The sequence below is a fragment of the Folsomia candida genome, unplaced genomic scaffold (assembly GCF_002217175.1).
Source record: "Folsomia candida strain VU population unplaced genomic scaffold, ASM221717v1 Fcan01_Sc003, whole genome shotgun sequence".
NCBI lineage: Eukaryota > Metazoa > Arthropoda > Collembola > Entomobryomorpha > Isotomidae > Folsomia > Folsomia candida.
This window is the reverse complement of record NW_019091195.1, coordinates 250,276-272,448: the sequence shown is the minus strand read 5'-3', so window position 1 is coordinate 272,448 and position 22,173 is coordinate 250,276. Positions and strand designations below refer to the sequence as shown.

Sequence of the window (22,173 nt, the reverse complement as noted above, 5' to 3'; positions counted from 1 at the left end):
AATAATGTTTTCGGATTTGCATTCATATGAAGTTATGACAAAAACCCATATAAACAGTAGAAAATTGGATAATTTGAGTTCATTTGAACTCGTCCTCAGAGAGCTCATTTTATGCACTTGGAATCATTCTTAATTATTTATTATTGCCGTTATTACTATTACGGTTAAATTTATACATAAATGTCGAACAGAGTGTTGGATATATCCATACACTTCCCACCATCACGCTATCGAACTCATTGATAAGACAAGTACACACACACACATAGCACATTTACAAACTGCAACTGACTATTTACATATGTACTCATATCCTGATAATACTTATTCTGACGTCCATTTAAGTCTTTCAGTCACATATGACACATCACATAAAAACATAAGGAAACTGATTTCGCAAAATCAGATATTGCGTATTTTTCTTCTCAAAGCTACAAGAAAATTGTAACTGGAGAACTACGGGCAAAGTTCAACTCTCATTTCATTGATTAAATATTTTCCTGCAAGTGTATCCACATAACGAGCTCACTCTGCTCATCATCAAGTACATACATAATCATTACAATTTAATAAACCAGCCAGAATGGTTAAAGACGACCCTTCTTTTCCCCCGTCCTTCCCGGAAGGGGGTCCCCTTGCTCATTATCGTGCACAAGCCTCCTTCAATTGGAAAACTATGGCTTTGTTACTTGACAAGGAGGAAATTTTGAGGTTTAAGGTTAGTACATTAGTACATTTTAAGGTTAACTCGTCACATTTAAGTTATTTCTTAATCGTCTGCATTTAAATTAACAGTATGAAATCTGGAATTTTCTCGCGACGGATCCGATATTCGCCTACTCCCCGACAAAACGATCCCTCCATGATGAACGACGTGTCATCATGCAACAAACTTTCCGAATAATGGAGAAGGATTTCCTTAACGAGACGAAAGGGGAGATTGGAGATCCTGTTAAGGTAAGTTTTTGGGGAAAACTAGTAAATTATTTAGTAGTCGGGTATCATACTTATTAATTGGTTAATTTGTCCAGGTGATGGCAATGACTACAGCTCTGGGTCAATATTCTTGGTCGCTTTGTACAAAGAGATCAATTTTTATGGATTTCTTCACAAACGCTGTGCGAGGTTTGGCGAAAAGTGGATATCACTTTGACATTCTGGAAAAAGCGTACAAAATGGAGGTGTGTATATGTTTTAAATATGTTTTAGTAACAAAGAAGGTCCCCCAACGTGTCTCCGATTTTTGACCAAATTAGTGTCAATCGATCGCAAACTTAATAAATATGTAATTTGCAAAAGTCATATGCAAATATATAAATAGGTAAAGAGGAGAAAACGCTCGCCAAAGTTCACAAATTTACTGCCCGTTTTCTTTTTTCGGGTCCAAATACCTCCGCCAAACCTGCGCATTGGCAAATAATGTCATTTGAAAATTTCTTCTTAATTAAATTTGCGATCGATTGGCATGTAATTTAATCAAAGGAGAGGATAGATTGATAGACCTCCATTGTAAGTGGCACGTATCATCTTATAAATTCATGACTAAAATTGTAGTTAACTGGATGCGTCGCAATGACGGAAATAGGTCATGGAACAAACACTAAAGCGTTCCGTACAAAAGCAACATATGACACGGTGAAAGGTGTTTTTATCCTGGAAACGCCAGATTTTGAGGTACTTTACAACTTTAGTAATTTGGTTGGATGCATTATAGCGTGTGTATTATCCAGGCAGCAAAATGTTGGTCAGGTGGTTTGGGAAAAAGTACGACCCACGCCTTCGTCATGGCACAACTTTACACGCCGGATGGACAGTGTCACGGACTTCATGGATTCGTGGTACCAATTCGTGACCCCTTAACTTTCCTGACCTATCCCGGCGTTACCATTTTTGACATGGGGGAGAAAGTTGGTCTCAACGGATTAGACAATGGAGTCATGCTCTTTGATAATTACGCCATCAAGAGAGAATCACTCTTGAATAAAACCGGTAGCGTCAGTGGGGATGGGATTTATATCTCCCCATTTAAAGATCCCAATAAACGGTTTGGTAAGTCAAATTTACCACGAATTTTTAAAAATTTATCGCAAAAACTCACTATTTATTCAGGCGCCGCACTGGGAAACACTTCTGCAGCCCGAGCCGCCATAATTACTATGTGCGCCGCCAACTTGGCCTCCGCTGTAACAATTTCTATCCGATATTCTGCCGTTAGGAGACAATTTAGCGCCACAAATGCGTCAGAAGAGCTTCCCGTTATTGAATATCAAATGCAGCAATGGCGACTATTTCCGTACTTGGCGGCCGCATATGTCATTAAATTCGTGGGTGACTCCATTTACCAGGATTTTGTCAACTTTATAATGTCCTCCTTTAATACGGATATTGATCCTGAGCTCATTTCAAATTGGGGGATCGAAATTCATGTCTTATCGTCCAGTGGGAAACCGATAGGGGGCTGGCTAGCTAGGGATGCGATACAAGAAAGCAGAGAAGCGTGCGGAGGGCACGGGTACTTGAGATCGGCTGGAATCGGGGTGCTGAGGGATGATCATGACGCCAATGTTACTTATGAGTGCGTACATAATTATTTACCCACACATTTTGAGTTGTCATTTAATTATTAGCACTTTCTCCGCAGAGGTGACAACAACGTTCTCCTTCAACAAACGAGCAACTGGCTGTTGACCATCTACTCCAATCCCCACCGTTCCGAGCTAATCGATAAGATGCCGATGGGAACCTTGAGCTTCCTGAGAATCGAATCTGTCTTCCACAACTTAAAATTCACCGGGGAGATGACCCCCCAATCGCTCCTCTCATCTTACAAATGGCTCGTGTACTACTTACTCCAAACAACAGCGGAAAAAGTCGCCACCCAACAGACCAACGGGTCTGACTCGTTCACCTCAAAGAACCAAAGCCAAGTCTACTTTGCTCGCACGTTAGCAATTGCTTTCATAGAGCATTACTGTTTAGACGTGTTTTGGAACAAGTTGGTCCAACACCAAGACGCCGAGATCAGGACGGTACTCACAAAGTTGATGTTGTTGTATGGATATTGGAGTTTGGAGAAGCACTTGGGCACCTTGTATCAAGGTGGACACTGCAACGGGGATGATGGCAACGTTATCAGGGAGGGCATACTGAAACTTTGTGAACAACTCAAACCGGAAGCGATCGCGTTGGTGGATGCCATAGCTCCGCCGGATTTCGTGCTTAATTCTGCCCTGGGAAACTCGGATGGAGAAGTTTACAAGCATTTGAGAAGTGCAATGATGATGACGCCGAGAGGGTTTGAACGTGACGATTATTGGAAAGATATTGTCGAGGTTATGACGATGAAGGGGAAATTATAAGGTTTTATTTATTGAGTTAACTACTTTTGCATGTCGCAAAGTTTGCAAAACATATGAAATTAAGTTATAGACATAATAATTTGTGACGTAAAATTGTGTCATAAGAATCAGACTTTTGATGACATCTCTCAAATTCAGGTGATAATGAAGCACGCCAATAAATTATACAATTCAAATTCTAAGTAGTAACCACATCATACCAATTGTAGCCTGTGTTTTCCACTATTTCTTTATTCACGTTTTGATTGACATGTCCATGTATTTGTTCCAAGTGGCATGCACTACTAATCTGTCAAATATCGAGTCTAAAATAGCAATCCCATTATTATTATTACTCGTACTACGACTTACCTGAGAAACAAAAGGCACGTTTGGCATTAATTGTGCATGAGAAAACAGGGCACATTGTGCTTTCTCCTCTAATCGACCATCTTACTTTCCTTCATATTATTACTGAAATTGTGGTTTATTAATAAATTGTGGTCGGGTTGATTTGGCAGTTACTTACTCACCCACAGCAGAAGAGAAAGCAGAGGGCTTGCCGCTCCCTCGTGCAGTTTTTATTTGTAAATAAATTTTCAATTTGTTGTTGTTGATTTTGTGGGAAAAAATTAAATTGTTTCAAACGTCATGCACCAGACGACGGAAAACTCAAAGTTATCAAAAATTAAACGCTCGCTAAGTCGGGTTTCATTTTCTTTAGAAGTTCTGAAACACGACGATAAATCAGGCAGCGTTTCCACCGGTGGGATAAAGAAAAACGGTGCATCGTCGTCGCAAGATGACGTCAGTAATTACAATAAATTTGAAGATGATCATTTGTACATTGTGGAGGACGATCGAAGTTCGAGCGATTTCAGTGGAGAAAGCGAAGACGATAAAAGTGTGGTGGGAAGAAATACGGTGAGATTTTGCTAAAATATTGGATAAACTAGTAAGCGCATTTTTGGAGAGGGGTTGCATATGCAAATTTTTATATCTCGGAATCTATTTCTAAAGTCGGTCACGTTTCACTCATCCCGCATCATAAAAAAATGGGAGCACAATAATCTTGTAAAAACACATCTTCCTAAGTAAGTGTATTTACTTATTGGTTTCCTAATCCGAAAAGTCGGTGCAATGCGCTGAGGCGGATTAAGTGAAAATGGGACAAACTACCAGTTAAAATATAACACGTCTGAGGAGAGATTCATGATTTAATATCTGATACTATTTTTAGCACTTTATTTATTTACATGTTCATCGCATCATCACAAATATTACAATCAATACGTGCATACAGTTTCATAATCCTGAAATATTATTTAATTTTCAGACTCCAATAAGATAACACTTTCATCATATTTATTAAACTCACTTTGTCCATGTATTTCGTACCCAATTTGACGAAAACCAGTAGATCCAACCATTGCTACGCAATAACACAATCCAGACTCCATTAGTTGAGCGCATTGTTCTTTTTATCGTCAAAATCATCTCTGACATGCAAAGTTGCAATGAAGAAAGCTACAGAATAAACAAATTGCGAAATCGTTTATATTGAGTTGTGAAGCTTAATTTCCTTAATGGACAATCGATTAGTGATTAATGAAAGTACATATATTAACCGTTCTGTAATATGGAAATGGTGTGTCCATCAAAAAATGATAAATGATGACTTGTTGGTATACAGGATGGATAAGTGTGTACAGAAATTTTGTGTATTTAGTCGGTATATTTTGAACACGTCAGCCAAATTTTGACAAAGGCAACCCCGAAATTCACCACGTCTCTCAAAAACAACAAGGAAACTTTTCGGCTTGTACTGCGTCTCAATCTTAAATTGGCAAACAGGGAGAGAAAGCATAATAATCGTTCTTTTATGACTACCATAAAATCCGTAATAACATCCCGAGTCCACCACCACCCGCACAGACAATTACTCCGAGAGAACAAATCCCTGTTTAATCCTCCCGTTATGCAATAAGATTTAATTGGAATACGCAGTGCAAATTGGATTTGTCTTGGAAAACATTTAAATGGTGAATAGGGTCGGATTTAGTTTAACGACTGAAACACCCACCACAGAATTCTGAAAAAATGATTTTATTCGTTTCTTCGAATTTCAATAGCATGGCGCACGTACGTTGGCGTCATCACAAGTTGCAACAACAAAATAATTGAAGTAATGAATAAATGGACATTAGACTTTCCGTCATAACTTGTTCCCCATTATTACACATTAATGTGTAACAAAATTATTTGCAGGTTGTTACATACGTAGATGAATGTCAACATAGATGCTTACTTATTTTGTCCATGGGTGGAGTAATTCCCTAATGGATCCTGAGTGCATTGAGCGAGTCAAGGCGAACCTATTTAATAATGGACAAATAACCTTGTCTAAAATTGCGTAGTGCATCTATACCATTTGAGCTTTAAACCTTGGATTTTAAAAACTAGACAAAAAACACTAATATTATTTTTGGCAGAATGAACAAGTTGAATTTTTACAGATTGGAGGAAATGAAGTACAACGATTAGTCATTAAACTTTCGGAATTCCTTGACTGATTCACAAACGCCTCCAAAAAGCTATTTGGTTTCTGTACGCCTTGACATTGTAGTGTCGATTTTACAGTTTACATAAAATCTCGCAGTGAAAACAATTACACATTTGCATACTTATTACACACAACACACGCTACATGTGTGTGAATCAGTGTTTGTTTTCTTTCTTTTCCTTAAACAAGCTCATTCATCCATTATCTAGGGATTCGATAGTTTGGAAAACTGACAATTTTTCCAGACACATTGTTTATTATGAAATTATAATTCAATTCGTGTACATATGCACCTATCCAAAGTTCTAGAAATTCATCGTGTGCATGTACTTTTAGCATAACAACGTCAAGTAATAATTGTGGTAATAATTCGTATGCAGCTACCTGGCTCATGTGGGTGCAATATTTCCTCCATGCTAATCCCTCCTGGGTTTTATACTGGGTTTAATATCGGGTAGACAAGACTCTCAAACCTCACTAGACGGGAAAAGAGAGAGAGAAAGAGCACGGTAGCGTTATTTGCAATATAAGTCCAAGTTGACGACCCAATTGGTCTCAGTTCACTTTCAGGAGTCGAATAGTTAGAAGACGATAGCATATCTGGTCCTGATAGGAATTTCATACTATTTCAGACATGAGTCACATAAGGCACTGTGATTCATAAAGTTATTCATTACAGATACTTATACCCTGGTCTTTTGTCGCTAAGCGCTTTACACGGATTATTAGTAGTCAGCCGTATAGACAGAGATAAGATAAGATTACACGCGATAAGTATGAATTAATACTAAACACACACATAAATACATACGCAGTTGCCAATTTCTCTGTAAATACTCACAAATCGAGTTGAATAACTTGTATGAAAATTATTAACTCGCATATTTAAAATATTCAAATTAAAGCAGTGTTCATCCTTTAAAAAAGACAAAGTGCATTCAATCTGGATATAAAAATGCCCATGTTTTCACTGGATTTTGGCGTGAGGAAGGATTCCTCAAAAAGCAGTTTTTCCAGGTCCAGCATCGACTCTATCGACAGTCTCAGTGGGAGTTTAAAAAAGTCGTTTGGACAACCGCACTACAAGGTTTTTACATATTTAATTAAAATTTGTACTAAAATTCAGATCTTTACGTATGCATAGCTGCAATGTACGCAGAGTAATGTTCCGCTATTTACGATTAGTCATCGATCCATTACTTTGCGCATTTTTTTCGTGTTGTTGCAAAAAGCCTGGTACATTTCCACGAAGGAACAATGTCAGCAATTCCACGCAAATGTTTCTATCATCCACGGTGTAGTGTTTCATATTCGCATATTTTCTAATATTCTGAAGGACAACATTCGTCGATATTTTTCTCCTCTGAGCCCGAACCCAAACCATTTAAAAGCTTCGTACATACACACCAATCTTGGACAATTGAGTAGTTATCATTTCTCGTGGTGATTATTTATGAACCGCAACCAATCCTCAGTCCATACATGCATTGTTTTACAATTTCCCATTTTTAAAATTTACTGGGTATTAAATGTTTAATGTAGATATGTTCAATTCCGGGTCGATTAATCAATACGAATGCTTTTTGTTCTTGTTCATTTCATGTACATATTGGACAGAGAGGAATGAGGAATATGTAGCTCAATAAAAATTTGACATTATAAATGTTCTCTGTCAGCTTATTTAATGTCTCGTAAGACAGAAAAAGATTGAGTAAGTAGGCTATTGCATGGGATTTTGTCGTCTGTTCTGCGATAATCGTATGACTTTCGTACGATTAACCTTTATTATCGAATTATTTCACAATTACTTATACTGATTCTTATGAAATACAGCTACAAAATGTCACATATGCAGAAATGCACGACATATGTGGGGCATGCAATTCATAACATGCATAGCATATACATCCGTATATACATCTGTATGTACATACGTACATACCATTTACATGGGATTACTCTACGGAAATGCATATTGTGAGACGTTATTAAATCAGCAAAGCCGGCAACTTGTTAACGACCATCTGGTCTCACTTTCTTTATGCTTTCGTTATTAAAAACTTTTAAAACTTTTTTTTCTTTTACACGACAGTCCGCTGTGGAAGCCTCGGGAAAATTGGATTTTGGAGAACTCGAACTTGAGTTACACGACGCTCGTAAGTTTAATAATACGCATTTTACGATCCACGTATGTGTGTGTATGTACATGGTGTATGTATTATGTGCATGATAGGTTACATGTTACGTGGGTATAAGGAAAAGAATCAGTGTGAAGGGTAACAAATTACAAATATTTAAGCGTATAATTCATTTTTATAGAGTATTTTATTCCATAAAACCTAATTTCAGATGGTGCAAACCTTCATGCATTCCTATCACAATCATCCTTATTTTAATCATCCTGGTCGTCGTTTTATCTCTCATCGATCAAAACCAGATTGAAAATGCGACTCGAGAACAAATTAGACTTAAGAAAGACTGGGCAAAATGTCGAAAGGAGTGCAGGTGAGAGAAAATCATATAATAGATTAAGAAATTATTCCAAATTAGGTGCTAACAAATCATTAATTTACAGACTGGATTTACTGGAGAGCATACCGGAAGGATTGACCTTTAATTCGACAACAACTCATTCCTCGACATATTCCGGCTGGGTCCAACTGTTAGGTTAATAAATTGGATATAATTTCGCAGAATAAGTGGATAAAATACATAGATGCATATGTTTGACATAATTTTGTATCAATAGAATTGGCAAAGGAATCGATTGAAATTGGATCTTTTTACTGGAATTTGGTAGATGACTCAATTGCACCCGAATACACGGAGGAGGTAAAATGCGCCATGTAAAAAAATATTTACTCTTGTTCATAAAAATTTCTAATTTTGCTCACTTTGAAGGGTCGAGATATCTACCAGAGATTACTGGAAGCCGGAACGACGCGAGGAATCAAGATCAAAATTGCTCAAAACATCGCATCTGATCAATATCCCAATTTGGACACCTTGAACTTGAAGAATGCCAAGGCTGCCGAGGTGAACTAACTGACTCAAAGATGTTGTTTTGTGGTTCATCTGATTTATTGACTTATTATTGTTGTTCCTTTATTTGACTGACAGGTACGCAGTTTGGACTTTGATAGACTGGTTGGTTCCGGTGTTCTTCACACGAAAATGTGGGTAGTTGATAGAACGCACGTTTATGTGGGAAGTGCCAATTTCGATTGGAAGTCGTTAACTCAGGTTGGCATTTGATTGTTGTTTTTAGTTTGAACATCGTTTAACAACACAATCTGGTTATTAAATTACGCAGGTTAAAGAGCTTGGAATTCTAGCTACAAATTGTACCTGGTAATTTAAAAGACTGATATTTTCGTAAAACTTGTTTTGTATAATTCATTTAATTCTCGTTAATCAATCAAGAAAGTGGTTAAGTAGTATAACAAAAAAACAATATTTAATATTAATATTTTAAATTTGACAGTTTTGCTAAAGATTTAGGAAAGGTTTTTGATGTGAGTGATTCATTACTCATAAATAAGGATGACACATAATTGGAGACCAGCTACTAATTTTGTACAAATTATGCAGGTGTACTGGAAACTTGGAGAGAATAATTCAAAAGTTCCAGACAAATGGCCATCGTCATATGCCACGATTTACAATAAAGGTATCAAAACAAAATTGTAATAAGGGAAGTTTTGAAGTTTTAAGCCTTTTCAAATTTATCATGTAGACAACCCGATGGACATTTCTTTTAATGGAGAAAAATATTCGTCATATTTATCGGTAATCAAAGCAAGAGATCAATAATTTTAATCTGTTTTTACCATACTTTCCCACCTCGTCAGTTCGCCGGGGGGGTTGGTGAACATTCTGAGAGGGGGGTTAAAAATTTTAATTTCAATTTTTTTTAAATCGTCATTTCGACAATTTAACTTGATAAATTTTGACCAAAATTTTGTCAATTTTAACCAATTTGAGTCAAATTTTGATAAATTTTTGTAAATTTTGACCAATTTTAGTCAAATTTTAACAAATTTTTGTTAATTTTGACCAATTTTACTCAAATTTTGAAATTTTACCCCCCAGCCCGGTCTCTGACCGGCCAGGGGGGTTGATTTTCCGCTCACCCGTAGGGGCGGTTGCGGGGGGATACCGGGTGGGAAAGTATGGTTTTTACCAAGTATTTCACATTGTTTAATAAATCCAGAGCGCACCATCCCAATTTAATCCAAAAGGACGAACCTTTGACCTTGACGCCATACAAGATGTGATTACAAATGCTACAAAATTCATTGATATCGCTGTGATGGACTACTCTCCTAGTCTTTTGTACTCTCATCCGCCAAAGTGAGTTTTAAAATTTTCTACAAGCTAGATGACCATTCTGTCATAAAAAATTATTTTGATGCCAAAACTAGATTCTGGCCAATCATTGACAATGCGCTCAGATCTGCAGCAATTGATCGTGGTGTTTCCGTCCGATTGTTAATATCTCAATGGGATCATACTAGAAATTCTACGTATAAATTTCTCAAGTCTTTGCAAGATATTAATAATGTTTATCAAAATGTCGACGTTCAAGTTGTAAGTTGACATATGTAAATGCATACTTACTTTTTTGCTCCTTAAATATTTTAAAATTCTGCCATGTTTGCCTAGAAATTATTCAAAGTACCAGCAACGCCAGCTCAAAAATTGATTCCCTTTGCCAGAGTGAATCATAATAAATACATGGTGACGGACAACAGTGCTTTCATTGGTGAGATTTTATATTACAAATGCGAATGCCTTATATAATACGGAAATTTTCAAATTCTACGTTTTTTTAACAGGAACATCAAATTGGTCCGGAGATTACTTCACAGGAACCGCAGGAGTTGGTTTTGTTGTCACTCGGAACAATAAAAGTGACGTAGATTCAGATAATGACATTCGATCCCAAGTTGCTCAGATTTTTAAAAGAGATTGGAACTCAGATTATGCCAAGTATTTATAGACGCGAAATTTTACCCTAAATAGACTAATTGTTGCGAATATATTAAAATTCGAAATTTGTACTTTATATACATAAATATTTACAAAAAATAGCATGATTCTTCTCTGTACTTTGAACTCGATATTAATTTATTCGACTTGTGAATACACTTCAAAAATACTCTTTACAACCACTACGAGTCAGTAATGTTCCTTTTTTTGACTACATGATAGTAATTATGTGTAACGATGTGGTTAATATTTCCTTTTGCTGCTTCGCCTTCACCACCACCACTACCTTCGTCTCCCACAAGGTTGATGATTTCCTCCTCCACCACCCCACCAAATTGCCCTTGGTGCTTATCATAATTTGTGTTATTACTGTTTTCCTCCCACTGCTCCAAAATAAATCCGCTTCCTCGCTCCGCAATCATAATGACGGCCCCCATCGTGTCCATCGAAGTGATAAATGGCATTACAGACGCGTCCACAACTCTAAAAGATACAAATTTGGAGCAGTCGAAATATGAAATCCGTACCAATTTTGTCTTTAATATTTATGTATAAACAACCTTAAGCCGTGGACACCTCTCACTCTCAATTCTGAGTCTAATGGACTAATTGGTTCATCGCCCATGCGAACCGTCCCCACGAAATGATGTGAAGTTAACGTAAATTCTTTTGCCAGACATTTAAAGTATTCGTCAGATCTGCAATTTTAACAGAAAAGTTACCCAAATCAATTTTTAATTTGTAAATAACTAACTTGAACAGAATCCCGGAACACTTTGGCCACGGAGTAGGGTTTAATTGTGCCTTTAATTTTTTAAAACTTGGAGCACTTTCACCAATTTCATAACCAATTTTTAGCCCTTCAACTAATATTTCGAGGTCTTGCTTTACGGAGAAGTAATTTGGATCGATGATAGGATCATCTCGGAAATTGTTTGATTTTAATTTAATACTTCCTCGTGATCTAGGTCTTGCGTAATTGACGAGCAAATTGAAAATGGCGTTTGTCGACTTTTCTTGTTTTAGATGAGCCGAATAAAATTGAGTTAACACGTTTTCATTGATATTGTAGATTTTAGAGAGGGTGGATATTGTCATGGGGGTGATGACTGTTGGAGGAGATAGCGTGATCTGGAAAATTATTATGATTTAATTTATCATTGAACAGATAATTAATTGATTGAATATCTACCTGAATATCTGGATACACTACAAATTCTGCCTGTGATGATGGCAATATTGAAAACGCTGCATGAGACGAAGGGAAACTTAATGGACCAGTTCCATTGTCTATGAATTCTTGTGCGGCTTTGAGATCTATGTTTTCATGTAAATCCGGTTGGCTGATTATAAATGGGAGAATAGTTCCCACGTGGTCTTGTAGATTTTCACCAATTTGTGGAGAGTTGTAGATTACAGGAATCTGGAACAGTGATTTATTTAATTGTAAATATAGCTAATTAAATAAGTAAGTACAATTAATTGAATAATTAACCTCCAACTGTTTCAAATGTTGTTCAGGACCGATACCGGATAGCAGAAGGATTTTTGGCGTGTCAATTGTACCAGCGCTTAAGATAACTTCCTTCGTTACTCCGGCATGCTTAACTTTCCCAAATTGCTCGTATTCAACCCCGTAAGCTCGATCACCATCAAACAGGACTTTGTAAACGCGAGCATATTTCACAATTTTTAGATTTTCTCGATTTCTAATTGGGTTTAAAAATACATCTCTGGTACTCAATCGTCTGCCAAAATGTTGGGTGTAGGTTGGTAAATCGACTCCTATGCAAAAGACCATTTTTTAATTAAATTTGGGTTAATAAATAATTGACGCCAGGTAAATTCTCACCCCTAATAAATGGCGCATTTAAGTCAGCCCTTGGAATTCCAGCCCATTCCATAGCATGGATAAAAATGTTTGCCAAATTTGTCTTGTCTGGTTTTTGAAGGTGTAATTCTCCTTCACTTCCATGGAACGCGGCTAATTATGATTGACATTTAATTAAAATCATTACTTCTAATTGACACAACTCAAATTGGAATTTATGCTATTCAGACTTACGATGCGTCGGATTCCTTCCTCTCCCTGAGTCACATTTAAAGCAATAATTTTCAGATTTTAAAAAGTATGCAAGCACCGACTCGTAATTCCATCTCTTGTCCTTGGTCCAATACGCCCAAATGTCATAATCGTATGGATGACCTCTCATGTAAGTCATAGAATTTATTGTTGAACTTCCTCCTAAACCTGTTCCTTGCGACCAGAGGCTTTGCTATTACGGAATTAATTTTTGTTTAGGTTTACTTGGACTTAGTGTATCCTGAAAAATCTTTAATCATTATTATTTACTTTGTTTATCAATGATAAGCACGACTCATTTTGTGGCTCTGTGAGATAAGCTTGAGCTGATTCAAGATGGCTGCGAAGTTTTAGGTCTAATCCAGGCACGGCGGTGAGAGGGTGCGGCTCACCTCCACGGTCTAATAGGAGCACTTTGTAGTGTTGTGACAGCCTATTTGCTACGATAGAACCGGAAGTACCGCCACCAACTAAGAATTTAACGATGTAATGGATAAAATGCCCAAGTAAACCGGAAATAATATTTCCCTTTGTACGAACTCACCGATAATAAAGTCATACAAAACATGACCTTCTAATTCTTTGAGATCCTTATTTTGTCTGTTGTATTCTGCACTTTTATCCGCGTATCTGAAAATTGCTAACAGGGACGAAAGAACGTTCACTGTTCCCAAAAATATGGGAAGAAACCAACCAATTGTTTGTTGTAAGCCGAGACCATAACTTAGGTTTAAGAGGAGTTGATCCATTTTTGGCACTTTTTGACTTTATAAAATTTTAAATTTTATAATTTCTGAGTTTTTTTAAGTTTTTTAACATTCTTAAACTCCTTGTTGTATGTGCTACACTTGAGATTAAATTTGTACTACTGCATAATTAGATTAGAAAGTGAAAAATGTTATGCATGATCTTTTAGTATTATATAAATAAGAATTAAAAGTGCATATTTTTTAGTGAAACAGTGTTATGATTTGCTCACTACTTGACCGTGACTTCGTAATAAAAAGGTAGTTCTTTGTAATTACGCAATACAAACAATTTTGCACGTTGTGAATGGGGTTCCTCGAGCGTTGGCCAGTCATCCGGTACAAAATTAAAAGCTCAGTAGAGCAAATGTTTTGATTGATAAGCATCTCTTATCTTAGATAAGAAATTGTAATCTTGGCCATTATTAGAGATCAAGGAAATTTTTAAAGTGAAGTTCAGTGTCGTATTTATTACTATTAATTAGAGTAAGCATATATGTATTTAAAAGTTTTCTGTAAGCTAATTTCTAACATATTTACGTACAGAATCAGAATTGTACTTGCTTCAAATATTTACATACATAAATAAATAAGCCAGTCATATATTTTGCAAATTCTTTGGATGGAAAAGTTACAATAGTATTTACAATACATATATAAAATAAACCTATTTATATTTTGGAAAAGTTGCAAATTTATCCCGTTAAAAGCAATATCCAGACAAAGTTTGTTTAACCTATATGCTTGTACCAGTATAAATAAGTAACGGTAATGATGCGCACTCAGTCATGAAATTAGAAAATGGGTTTTCCATTTATCTCTGAATAGTTTCATGAATTGTTGAAACCAATGAAAAATACTCGTGCTGTCACTTGAAGCCACAGAGTTGTCACATGACAACCGCATTATTTATGTAAAATCAGTTAGATATATTCATCACCCACCAAACAGGATCAACTTGCATAAAAAAATATGCTAAATGTAAATAGTTTTGGTGTTCAGTTTCAGAAAGTAGGTTTCGGCTCTTCTGAACTTGTGTATTTGATACCTCAACAATGTGGCGTCGTCATAATTTGTATAATATTAATCCAACCTTTACATGTTCAAACTTGTCATGTTGGAAGATCATTGTCAAGCATTGCATTTAAATTCTGCACTAAATGTGTGGTTGTAACTTGCAATTGATAAATACATATGTATGTACATTGGACACAATTTTTCGTATATCCATATTTTACATAAAAATATTTCATTTACCATTAACTACAAATTTATTCCTCCATATGCATAGTACATACTTTAACATAACAGGAAGCACAAATTTATGTAAGCATGTTCTAAATAAATATCATATTAAATTATTGCAATGAGATATTTAATTCCATACTTGAAACGTATATATGTATGTACATGATGCTTTACACGGAATAATTCAACATTCAGAGAAAAGTCACCACCACCGACAATCACAATATATTCAATAAGCAATAACATATTACTTTAACGCATGCAAAAATTTTGCGCACGTACATAATTAGCGTTTCTCGCTAAATGAAGCCGCAGTCCCGAATCCGATCTACCAAGAGAGAACAACATACAAACCACCAAACGTTTATTAGCCATGGTTTTATATGAAGTTTCGCTTCATACTTATTCATTTTGACTGTTAAAATAAATTCATATTATTATTATGCATATTATGTACATGCATACACCAACTTTAAGAACTTTCTAAATACAGGACTTCCCAGTACGAGTGGGTACAAACAAACCGATTAATAGCTCGTACCGAGTAATATGCATAAGCTCATAAAATATTTATGTATATGCACAACCTTTTCAACATGTTTCTTAACGCAACTTTGATCCCGAGTAGTCAGTGCTAGTAGCTTAAAAATCAAAGTCAGTATATTTTACTGGATCTACACGTACATAAATGCACAATATGTAAGCTTCTCCACCTCCATCCTCCCCGTCATAAATACATGTATCTCATCCATGCCAATTTTATTCAGTCGAAAAGTCGTCATAAAAGACATCTGAGAATATCTACCACTACAAAAAACTGCTTCTTTCTCTTCAATCATTGACGCAAACATACCTAAACACTCAACAAGTTGAGCATGTCTGTGTGACGGACATTGTCTTCAAACGTTTATTCTTCCATTCCATTGTGAAAATCTAGAATAATTACCACATTTGACTTTAGAAGGCATAACCGGATTATACTAATTACGGAAAATGAACCTCTTAAAATTCAGTACGTGCCAAATTTTCCAGTTTCCATTAATTCTCATTTCTCTAATCTCTTTGTGCCATGGAAGCAAGTTGGGTGATGATCTTGAAAGAGGTAAACTTGTCTAATTCACATTCCGGCTTTCAAATAAAAATTTACAAACAACAGCTACTTACCTGTTATCGACTTGTTTTTAGAGGGTGTCATAATCAATACTACAACAACCTCTGTACCTGAAAAAGTAACAATTCCACCAGAAATTGAGCCGACCAAGTCCACAATTCCATTCTGGAGCACTTGGTATAAGACTTATAAGCCTTCCTATGTAAATCCAAAGCCTGCAGAAAGTGATTCCACAATCGACAATTCCCTTAAGAATAAAGATATCAACTTTGATTTTGATAATATACTCAACACCAAATACCAGCTAAACTATTCCTATCTTTTTCCAAACGACAATAATTACAATTTCAAGTATAACGACGACACTGGAACCAACTATAACTACAACTACAAAAATTATGACTCAACTCCGACCTATAGCAGCACACGAGTGACGTATTATCCGATAGGATTTGTAGTTTTTTTCATAGTCGTGCTTTGGTAAGTATTTACCCAATTAATTATGTAACTTGGAATTAGTTTGTATTGAAATTTACAAAGTGTAATATTGTTATATTGTCCCTGTTTCGCAGCAAGTTTGGCGCACGGCTATGTGCAGAAGGTTCCGGGGTGCCCAGGTCAGCTGCAACGACGACGTCACCTTCGCATCATTATAACCGCCAACCCACGCTAGTCACAGCAACCACAGTCAATGGGGGCACTGTTCCAGTCTTCATTACTGCGTCAAGTTCACGAACTATTTTAATTCCGTTGGGTGAAGATAACCGAGAAGGCGACACTTCTCCCAGTGCTGATGTCGCTAATGCGGCGGAAACCACTTCCGGTGACAACAACAAGCCACCCGCGTACTGGGAGACTTTTCTTGACGACGATGACGACAAACCACCGCCATCGTACGACGACGCTGCCAAGAAGGAGGCATTGGTGCAAATTGTGTAATCAATTTTGTTACATGACAAATTATTAAGGATGGTGCGTGAGTTTTTACATAGTCATTTACACTTGTACAGACTAACTTTGTTATCAATTGTGGATCTGAATTTAGGCACAAGTATGAATTTTGTTATATGACAAATAATTAAGGATGGCGCATGAGTTTTTATATAGTCATTTACGTATTAAACTCTGTTATCAAGTATGGATCAGAATTTAGGCACAAGTACTCTTTTATATTCGCTTATTTAAATTATTTTGAATTATAGATATTTAAATGTTCCAATAATCTTCGGTAAAAGTAAAGTTGGCATACTTATGGCATGAGTACATATGTATGTATGCAAGTCAAAATCTCGTTATAAATAGGCTAACCTAGCCACGACAAATCGTAATGTATTAAAGAAACATGAATGTATTAAGTAGCGTTGTGAACAATTAATTTATTCAAATAGTAGTTGTCTTCTCATATACTTATTTAAACATGCATTTATATTGATCAATAATGTAGTGCATTTTGTGGTATATTAATAAGCATGTCTTCGTTCCGCTGGATAACCCAATTTATCAAGATTTGGATTACATGCGTACTGGATCATTGGTGGGGGTCCACACATAAGCGTTATTGTGTTATCTGATGGGGGGAACAGTTGAGATTTTATCATCTCCGCTGTTATGAATCCGCTCCCATATTTCCATCCTAGGGTTTAGTACGAATGCCAAGTTACATACATAATTGGCTACTTTTTAACGTTTCGCAATTTAGCTAAATATAACCTTCGCTTGGTGGACTGTCCAATGTAAACCAAAGTTTGACTCGGTGTGGCCACTTGTCTCGAATCTCTTCCAACTCTTCGCGACACAAGATGTCGTCAGTACTTTTATTCGCAAAGAGCAAAGCGATACTAGTCAGGTCAGATGTGTCCTTTAGAATGGCACGCACAATTTGGAGCATAGGAGTAATTCCTGACCCACCTAAATTATAGTTCCACGAATTTTATTTAATGTAATTATGAATACATAAATATGCTAATTATTCCGTCACACAGAAGCAATTCCATTTGACTCTGCTTATTTATGTAGCTGTCAAAAATAATGGCAGTTAACTTCACTGCATCGTACTCTCGTGCATACCTGCGATCATGTTCACTTTGGCGACAGCAATTGGTTGAGAATAGTCTGTTATCTTATCGGGTCGAGTTGAAAATTTGCCTTGCCCGTAGTACAACTGTGCAAGATAAAAAGGCGAATTTTAAATAATGACGATAAAGTAAATTGCAGAACAATGACTTAAAAATCATAATAAAATATTCACCAATCTCCCCGTAGGCCCACGAACATCTAACGTAGTTCCAACTCGAAGCCCATGAATGAATTGAGACATGACTCCACCGTCTGGGAAGTTAGGGTGCACATTTTTAAAGTAGACCTAATTTTGAAATCACAAATTTTCCTATGAAATTTATGACTTTATTTCCATGCATGCGAGTTTTACCTTGATGAGAAGGTCCATAAAACCCTTATCGTCATTCGAGGAAACCGGAGTGTAGGCTCGGATGACGTCCTCCCCATTTACCTTATGACCTGACCGGACCTGAATATTTTGTCCAACCGGAAGACCTAAGATGTGATCTGGCGATGGGAGCTTAAACCGAAACAGAAAAGTGTCGGGGGAAATCTTTTTACGATTCTCGAGTGTAAGTGGAACCCATTCTTCCGGGCCACGAAGTGCCTCAGCCATCTTGGTTGACTTAAATTGACGGAGGACAACTTTTTGCAAAAATCAGTAGACAGCTTGCAGTCTCAATTCGTAATGAATTTAAAACTAATTGCACTCGCCGAATGCATGAATAACATAACATTGAATTGCTGGCACACCTTGTACATAGATATGTAGATACGTCTGCAATTTATTGTGGTTTAGTTGGTTTGTATATGCAATACAGACATTATGAACTCAATGGCATGTTGATATTATGGAATGTAATTCATGCTTTATTGTGCTGTCCTATAATCTGGTACTTTCTCATAATGAGAATAGATAAGAAACACTGGTCAACTTAATATGTCCAGTGAATTGTCCAAATCGGAGCATTGTGTGCATACACATGTACGTGTACATAATAAAACCACATTTTAAGCATGTATTGAATCTATACACACTTATGTACATAACTATACCAATACAAAGAATTGCAAATGCTAGGGTAAATGTTTTCAAACCACGAGTAATTACAAATTCACATAGATAAAAGCAAGGGATATAATGACAATTTTAACATATGAAGATTAATTTGAATCGTCATTTTATAATCGGCCACGCCGATTATCTACATATCTATATGCACGGACAATACCTATGTAGGTCAGATTCATGTCGCACAGATTTTAGTGATTTATGTATCTTAAAACAATCAATTTAGAACTAACCAGCGACTGACTAAGCTCGAAGAACTCGAAAAACAAAATTTCGAGTTGCCGAAGGGAAATGTGAATTTTACCTTAAGATATTTACAATCACAATTTATAGTTTATGGACGGTGATAACTTGATAAGGCTAGTAGATAAGTTAATTCCAATAAAATATAAACCGTAGTAATCCATTAAATATAATATTTAGTTTATACAGGACTTTGTGTCATGTCGCATTACTCCAATTAACTTCTAAGCTGTATTTCTCCCTGTTCCACGTGGTGCACGTCAAACAATTGACAATGCAAAATAATGCCTGGTGAAATTTGCCTTTTACTAAGTAAGTAGGTTAACGTCATCCCACGCAACAAATTGAGTAATTATCGGTGAACAACGCTAAACGATTGCAATTATTCATAATCAAAATATGTACTTATGTATAATACTGATATTCATCCCTTTATTGAAGTCAGTGTTTGAAATATGCATTAATTTAGAAATTAATTTAGACCTAATTGATTGCACCTTCATGATACTAAATGTCACCCCAAATTAGTAAACTCACCACATAGTCTTCCACCAATTCGTACATATACTTTTTTTACTCTTTGAAATAGTATCGGACACCACTATCCGAATATTTGCCATAGTTTTTTTTGTCAGTTCAGTATTCAAACTTTGCACACAATAATTCAAGTTAATCAATTTATACATACTTATTTAATATCTCGCATCTAAATACTTATATATGTAGGTCTACTAGGAGGCTTGATTTTATAAATTTTGTAAATGTGTAAATACCATGCATCCATAATGAATAATGTAAATTGTACGCTGTTATTGTTGGTGGAACACGACTGAAGTGGGTTTGGCAATGGTTCCTAATCCTGTGTTTTTGGTAATGTGTCACAATTTGTGAGTTTTTAGTTTTGTAATGCTTGTTACATAGGCATATTTCTGAAAGTAATTCATTATTTAGTCATATTTTTCAATGGGACACTTATTTATTCCAGACTAATACTTAAATATTCAGCATTTAATACAAAAACACAGTGTAAAACGAAATTCTATTTAAAACACGATTTTTACACCCTGTGTAGTATTAGACCAATAATTATACACGCTCGTGTATGCAATTAACAGCGGTATTGAACAATAAGAAAAACAAAGCTATTCTTATGTCACTTATCTAAATTATGATGAAGGATTATTCTTATTCTTTGATAGCCGGGGCCCACAGGAGAACATTCGTATCTTTCAAACTGGAACTTTCTAGACAGATAATAATTCTGACTCCTACTTTCACGCAAGAAAGGCCAAATGTTTGCATGTAAAATTTTGTATTTAAGAAATACTAATTCCTCGTAAATTAAATTAAATATTTACTAATTACACATTACGCTCAACTTTTATCATGTATTCCACCCAATTTCTTCCCCTTTTAATCCGTCATATCCGCGTTTGTCGTTTTCTTCGAAGTATTCCAACCGATTTTGATGGAAAATCAAAGAAACTCGTCCTCATAACGGGTCCTTTTCAAATTGCAATATTTCGCCTACAATTGATCCTCTCGTTAGGATATTGCGTCACACTCTTCCTCGGGCTTTTCCTTGGTAAAATGTCCATGTCCAAAAAAGCTCAGGGCTTAGTTTTCTATTCGATGCATATCGTGATCCTGGCTGCTCGATGGAACTACAGTTTGAACAATTCTGCCATGCAAGTCATCAACTCTGCGATGGAATTCGAAACCCAACTCTTACAAGGTAAGCATTTATTTGTAACGTTATAATTCAGAATTTTAAACAATTTCATTCAAATTGTAGGTCGGCCCATTCCCAAAATGTCGCTGCAGGCCAAGCTAATAAAACTATTCGTTCACGTCGTGCAATTCACCCTGCTTGTAATTCCATTGGCTGTCTTTTGCTTGATAATGTTCGACCCGTGCTCTCCACCTTTTTTACTGTCCATGTCGACTAATTGTGCCAGCATAAAGTGGGACAATTGTGGAATTGAAATTTACATCTTAATTTTCGAAACTTGGATGCAAGCACACATGTTCTGGGCTGGAGCACTTTGGATCTGCTTTCATCTTTTCGTCGGTGTGGTTGTCATGCTCAATTATTTCCAAGTCGTGGAACAGTATGTGCATAACATTACAATAATAATAACCCATTGTACAACTTCGCTAATTTCAGTAATATTCGTTTACAGACGAATACACGAAGCTAAAACAGGGCACGAAGTCGAAGCTTGCATAAAGCTGTATCGCTGCATTCAGATCATGGAAAAATTGCTGAATGCATTTCTAATGGTCCGCATTGTCCCAGTGATGGTTGCAGGGATGCCGGGATTGCAGATATTGACGCAGTACGTGTGTATAAAGATGCACGAAGAAATTTCGATGCCCGGATTTCTCATTTTTCCCCTCGTTTTCGGAGATTCCACTGTCAACAATGTGCTCGTCTTCACACTTGCTTCGTGGATCAACAACATTTCGGCAAAAGTTTTAATGCAATTGGGGAATAAGATGGTTAACTTGGATGCGTCAAGGATGGGATTGTCCATCTTGAGGAGGAAAATTAAGGCGTGCACCGTTCTCAAGATAAAATTTGGCTCTAACTTTATCGACCGAGGAACTCCACTGGTTATCCAGAATTTCTGTTTGAATCAAACTATGACTTTGATTCTTATCAAGTCATCCCGCTTAGCAGCCAAGGACTAAACACAAATTAGCATCATAGACATAA

General features: G+C 36.3%; 6 protein-coding genes and 1 long non-coding RNA gene across 7 annotated transcripts; 4 read left to right on the top strand and 3 right to left on the bottom strand.

Moving 5' to 3' along the window:
• The first annotated feature begins 316 nt into the window (after nucleotides 1-316).
• On the top strand, nucleotides 317-3,558 carry LOC110847636 (peroxisomal acyl-coenzyme A oxidase 3). The gene is made up of 7 exons (XM_022094615.2): nucleotides 317-718; nucleotides 796-957; nucleotides 1,032-1,181; nucleotides 1,555-1,674; nucleotides 1,731-2,049; nucleotides 2,110-2,575; nucleotides 2,642-3,558. Exons 1-7 carry the CDS (start codon nucleotides 584-586, stop codon nucleotides 3,357-3,359), a joined length of 2,070 nt encoding a protein of 689 aa, XP_021950307.1. The 5' UTR covers nucleotides 317-583; the 3' UTR covers nucleotides 3,360-3,558.
• Nucleotides 3,559-4,547: 989 nt separating this feature from the next.
• On the bottom strand, nucleotides 4,548-6,565 carry LOC118434756. The gene is made up of 3 exons (XR_004834226.1): nucleotides 6,286-6,565; nucleotides 4,717-4,865; nucleotides 4,548-4,651 (listed from the first exon to the last, which is right to left on the bottom strand). It is a non-coding gene; the product is annotated as an uncharacterized LOC118434756 (long non-coding RNA).
• Nucleotides 6,566-6,574: 9 nt separating this feature from the next.
• LOC110846669 (5'-3' exonuclease PLD3) lies at nucleotides 6,575-11,072 on the top strand. Its single transcript, XM_022093490.2, has 16 exons — nucleotides 6,575-6,988; nucleotides 7,994-8,057; nucleotides 8,135-8,177; nucleotides 8,251-8,406; nucleotides 8,477-8,568; nucleotides 8,651-8,733; nucleotides 8,803-8,937; nucleotides 9,022-9,144; nucleotides 9,215-9,252; nucleotides 9,386-9,416; nucleotides 9,493-9,571; nucleotides 9,638-9,690; nucleotides 10,115-10,254; nucleotides 10,326-10,491; nucleotides 10,567-10,666; nucleotides 10,740-11,072. The coding sequence occupies exons 1-16, from the start codon at nucleotides 6,857-6,859 to the stop codon at nucleotides 10,901-10,903; spliced, it is 1,599 nt and encodes a 532-aa protein (XP_021949182.1). The 5' UTR covers nucleotides 6,575-6,856; the 3' UTR covers nucleotides 10,904-11,072.
• Nucleotides 11,011-14,532, bottom strand: LOC110846668 (L-sorbose 1-dehydrogenase). Its single transcript, XM_022093489.2, has 9 exons — nucleotides 13,521-14,532; nucleotides 13,247-13,446; nucleotides 12,959-13,169; nucleotides 12,746-12,877; nucleotides 12,389-12,678; nucleotides 12,086-12,316; nucleotides 11,648-12,024; nucleotides 11,454-11,591; nucleotides 11,011-11,376 (listed from the first exon to the last, which is right to left on the bottom strand). Exons 1-9 carry the CDS (start codon nucleotides 13,723-13,725, stop codon nucleotides 11,076-11,078), a joined length of 2,085 nt encoding a protein of 694 aa, XP_021949181.1. The 5' UTR covers nucleotides 13,726-14,532; the 3' UTR covers nucleotides 11,011-11,075.
• Nucleotides 14,533-15,648: 1,116 nt separating this feature from the next.
• On the top strand, nucleotides 15,649-17,436 carry LOC110846207. Its single transcript, XM_022092869.2, has 3 exons — nucleotides 15,649-16,072; nucleotides 16,156-16,561; nucleotides 16,654-17,436. Exons 1-3 carry the CDS (start codon nucleotides 15,964-15,966, stop codon nucleotides 17,018-17,020), a joined length of 882 nt encoding a protein of 293 aa, XP_021948561.1. The 5' UTR covers nucleotides 15,649-15,963; the 3' UTR covers nucleotides 17,021-17,436.
• A 1-nt stretch (nucleotide 17,437) lies between these two features.
• LOC110846208 (NADH-cytochrome b5 reductase 2) lies at nucleotides 17,438-18,883 on the bottom strand. The gene is made up of 5 exons (XM_022092870.2): nucleotides 18,510-18,883; nucleotides 18,330-18,443; nucleotides 18,149-18,242; nucleotides 17,792-17,989; nucleotides 17,438-17,714 (listed from the first exon to the last, which is right to left on the bottom strand). Exons 1-5 carry the CDS (start codon nucleotides 18,753-18,755, stop codon nucleotides 17,542-17,544), a joined length of 825 nt encoding a protein of 274 aa, XP_021948562.1. The 5' UTR covers nucleotides 18,756-18,883; the 3' UTR covers nucleotides 17,438-17,541.
• Nucleotides 18,884-19,028: 145 nt separating this feature from the next.
• On the top strand, nucleotides 19,029-22,173 carry LOC118434755. Its single transcript, XM_035848911.1, has 3 exons — nucleotides 19,029-21,189; nucleotides 21,250-21,565; nucleotides 21,638-22,173. The coding sequence occupies exons 1-3, from the start codon at nucleotides 20,841-20,843 to the stop codon at nucleotides 22,146-22,148; spliced, it is 1,176 nt and encodes a 391-aa protein (XP_035704804.1). The 5' UTR covers nucleotides 19,029-20,840; the 3' UTR covers nucleotides 22,149-22,173.